General features: G+C 38.6%; 1 protein-coding gene across 1 annotated transcript in view; it reads left to right on the top strand.

The window, feature by feature from the left end:
• LOC108792180 (AF4/FMR2 family member 3-like) overlaps positions 1-3,700 on the top strand; it is a 146,478-nt gene extending 142,778 nt beyond the window's left edge. The window contains exons 8-9 of the mRNA XM_018562896.1: positions 869-1,040; positions 2,648-3,700. Coding sequence (XP_018418398.1) covers positions 869-1,040; positions 2,648-3,700 — 1,225 coding nt within the window. The remainder of the gene's footprint in view (positions 1-868; positions 1,041-2,647) is intronic.
• Positions 3,701-3,934: the final 234 nt, after the last annotated feature.

The following is a 3,934-nucleotide window of genomic DNA, read 5'->3' as shown; positions in this document are numbered from 1 at the left end:
ATATACATATATATATATATTCATGTATGATTAGTTTAACTATTCCTCTTTAAGCCATTCCCACTGAAAGTCTCAACTTGGTCCACTAGAGTACGCCGTAAACTTTACCTCCTTTGTGTGCCTCAGTGTACACCAGAGCTTTCCGAATCCTAACAAAGTCACTGACAAGGAGGTGTTATGGAGATGAGAAGATGAAGGGGATGTGCTGAGTCATACATACCATAGTCCAATAAAGGAGAGCTCAGGCAGGGCACTGCCACTGCTTCACTGAAATCCCAAGCAGTAAAAAAATAAAAAAAAGTTCTAAAGCCCCTCACCCCCACGTAAATGCACAAACAAATGCAAACACATGTCGGTCGCACGTGCGTGCACAAACGATTGAACCTTACATCCCCAAGCAGATAACCTAGTATAATTATCTTGTATTTTGTCCTATAAATTTTGATTTGATAAACATTAGTGCAAATATTGTGCAACATAAAACATAGCTAAACTAAAAAAAATTTATTCTACTAGGCCTCTGCCTTCAGAAAATATATAATTGTTTGGGGGTTTTATAGCAGGTATTGGTTTTCTAGCCAAAAGTTCTGATTTTAATATGTGTATGGAAAATTTAAAAATTGCACTGTACACAAAGTGGTTAAGGAGTATATCAGTGCCTTATTTGTATGTTTATTCATTTTAGAGCTACCCGGAGTCCAGCTTTATAGAATAAATCATGGGAAAATACCTACGCTGTTGTCACATAATACTCAATCCACCTGGATTTACTTCTGTAATACTAAATATAACTGTAGAAAAAGGGTATGTAAAAACTTTAGAGAAGATTATAGTACCAGATATCATAACATAGTTTGCCTCTCTCTAGTGCTCACAGTGGTGATACTCAGAAACACAGCAGTTCAGCGCCAGGAGTCTCCATCAAAGGGTCAAGCAGCAGCTCAAGTGAATCTGACACTAGCTCTGAATCAGACTCAGAAACCGAGAGCAGTTCCAGTGAGAGTGAAAGCAGCACGCCATCTGCTTGTACCAGCCCCGAGGTAAGGAATACTTTGGAGTTATGTCACCTAGTCATGCAAATCTCTGTGTATTTTTTTTTTTTGTCTAGGCCGGATATGTATCTGTGAGATAAAAGTGTGATAAATTGTTCCTTAAACATATGAAATGTGCTGGTTAGTGCTTATGTTTCTGAAGTTTAGCATTGCTACAGAGGAGCCACAGGGCTTACTCCCAAATGAGAGATCAGGGAATTGCAGTCAGCTTTAAGTAGTTGCGTGTTCAAAGAAGATTTCTACGAAGCCCAGTACAAGCTCAGGTTTTCTTTACGGTTAAGAGCTGAGCTGCTCAAAAAGTAAGTGTAGCTCATCTCTAATAAAGTTGGTTAATACTTAGAACTCATTTTGAGATAAAGACCAAGATAACCTCATTACATATGGCATATGTGAAAGATGACATCTAACAGTATACACAAATACAATGCCTGTCCAAAAGAAAACTCACCACCTGGATATCGGGCAGTTTTATGATCTGGGGCTGCTTTAGTTGGACAGGTCTAGGTTCAGCAATGTTATGTGACAAAAAAATTAGGTCAGCTGCCTACCTGAGAATACCAGATGACCAGGTTTTTCCATTGATGGATTTTTTTCTTCCCTGATGGCATGAGCATATTCCAAGTTAACAATGCCAGGATTCAGTGGGCTCAAATTGTGAAAGAGTGGTTCAGGGAGCATGAGACATCATTTTCACATGTGGATTGGTACAGTACAGACCTTAACCCCATTGAAAATCTTTCGGATGTGCTGGAGAAGACTTTATGCAGTGATTCGACATCACTACGAGATCTTGGTGAAAAATGAATGCAACTCTGGACAGAAATACATGTTGTGACATTGCATAAGCTTATAGAAACAATGCCTGCTGTAATCAAAGCTAAAGGAGGTCCAGGGAAATATTAGTGTGACTTTTATTTTTGGACAGGCACTGTATTTATCTTAACCTGCAGTAAAAATGAGCTTGGGCTTTTAAATGCTGTACCTCTGCACTAACACAGAAGACAAAGGTGTAGCAAAGAAAATTTTCCAACTTGGCTCATATATGTGCTCTATTAAAATGTTCATAAAAACTAGCTGTTTGAGTTGAATCCTAATTTTATTGACAGAGGACACATACTGTTACCAAATAGATAACTAAAATGTATTTACTACCTAAATAAAGGTAATAACGAGTTTATTTTTTTATGTATTTTTGGACCCTAGTAAATGCACCATATTGCAAAACACATCTAACATACAAACTCAAAAGAAAGGGGGTGTGCATGTATATTTCAGTTGTTCCAAACCGATCTATTTTTCAAAGTCCTTACTGTCTACAATCATGGAATATACAATAACTCTATGACTGAACTCTGCCCTAATCACCCCCCACCCCTTTTCCACAATGCAATCTCAGAGTCTTTCTTTTGGCTTCACTTGTGTGCCTGCAATGTATTGAGGGATGCTAGGAAGTAGGTCAAAGCTCTGGTTTAAAAGGAATTAAAAGTACTTGCAGGCACTGATCTTGTTGTCTATGTTTTTTTATCATATTTGATAGAAAATATTTTTTTGTATTTATTAGATATAGGCATTGACTTTAAATTTTTTATTTGCAGCCCGAACAGGCAACTTCAAATAAATGGCAGCTGGATAAATGGTTAAATAAAGTAAATCCTAACAAAAACACTATTCTTAACCATGGAAAGGGCCTGAATCCCAGCGGAGTTCATGAAAATGAGCCAAGCTGCACAGAAGCATCTAAAATATGTCATCCAAGTCCAAATCTCAAGGATGACCGGAGCCCTATCAAAGAGGATCAAAGCCTGGGAGTAGTTTGTGCTGTGCATGGGAGCAGAAGTGTGAAGCTGCAGTCATCTCATGGCGCACGTGCTGCTACAATTGTTGTTGCCGTTCCTGCTGAAAGCACTTCTTGTAGGAGACCTATATGCAGAAAACTAACAAGAAGGGCAGAGAGGACATCTAGTGATGATAATCTGAACTGCCACAAGCCAGATGAGACTTCTGTAAACCAAGGAATTCCAGAGAATGAAATACCTGAGCAGGCCAAAAATAGGTTAACTTGCAGTAGCAAGAGATTGCATAGAAAAGAACCAAGACCAGGTCTTCTTGGCTGTGAACTCAGGCGGACTCAAATTACTAGATCTGCCCCAAAATTAAAGCAGGTCACTGAGTTTTTGGTGCAACCTTCAGAACCTGGCACAGAAACAGAAGTAGACACATCACAGCTCTCTAAAACTTTCTCAGCGTCCCCATCAGAAAACAACCACAGGATCAAAGAGTGTGGGAAAAGTAATAGCGTCTATGGTAGTACATGCAGTTCACACAGCTGTGTTAATGAAAGGACTAGAAATAACATTGCACCAGAAACAGAAGAACAGTTTTATACACTAGTTCCCTTTGGAAGAAATGACAATGTGTGCTCCTTAAAGGGAAATGAGCAGATCAAATCACTGTGGGTCAGGATTGATTTAAAACTTTTGACCAGATTTCCACAAAATATGCCCCAGGAAAATCACAATTTAAATTCCAGTATGGACAAGACACTCGTAGCATCTCGGAATGGAGAATTACCTCCAGCAATAGATCACTCTGCTTTGAAAATGCGTCGAAAGCGTAAGGTAGGAATACATGGTGCTGCAAATTGTTGAAAAATTGCTTTCTTGTTATATCTTATTTATTATAATAACATTATATTTTATATAATGATGATTCTGCAGTTAAAGCTGAATTGCAGGCAGCTAAATACACTTGGAAACCAAATTCTATTTCTGTCCATCTGTTTACCAGACTGCAGAGCCAAGGTGGTGATCTGACTTTTCTCTACTGCAGTTCAGCAATGTTGCCTGATCACTTCCCTTTTCCCAGCCTTTAATAGGACAAAA

The sequence above is a fragment of the Nanorana parkeri genome, unplaced genomic scaffold (assembly GCF_000935625.1).
Source record: "Nanorana parkeri isolate BGI_ZX_2015 unplaced genomic scaffold, ASM93562v1 scaffold21, whole genome shotgun sequence".
NCBI classification, from domain to species: domain Eukaryota; kingdom Metazoa; phylum Chordata; class Amphibia; order Anura; family Dicroglossidae; genus Nanorana; species Nanorana parkeri.
The sequence above is the reverse complement of the archived record's forward strand: the minus strand, read 5'-3'. Positions and strand labels throughout refer to the sequence as shown.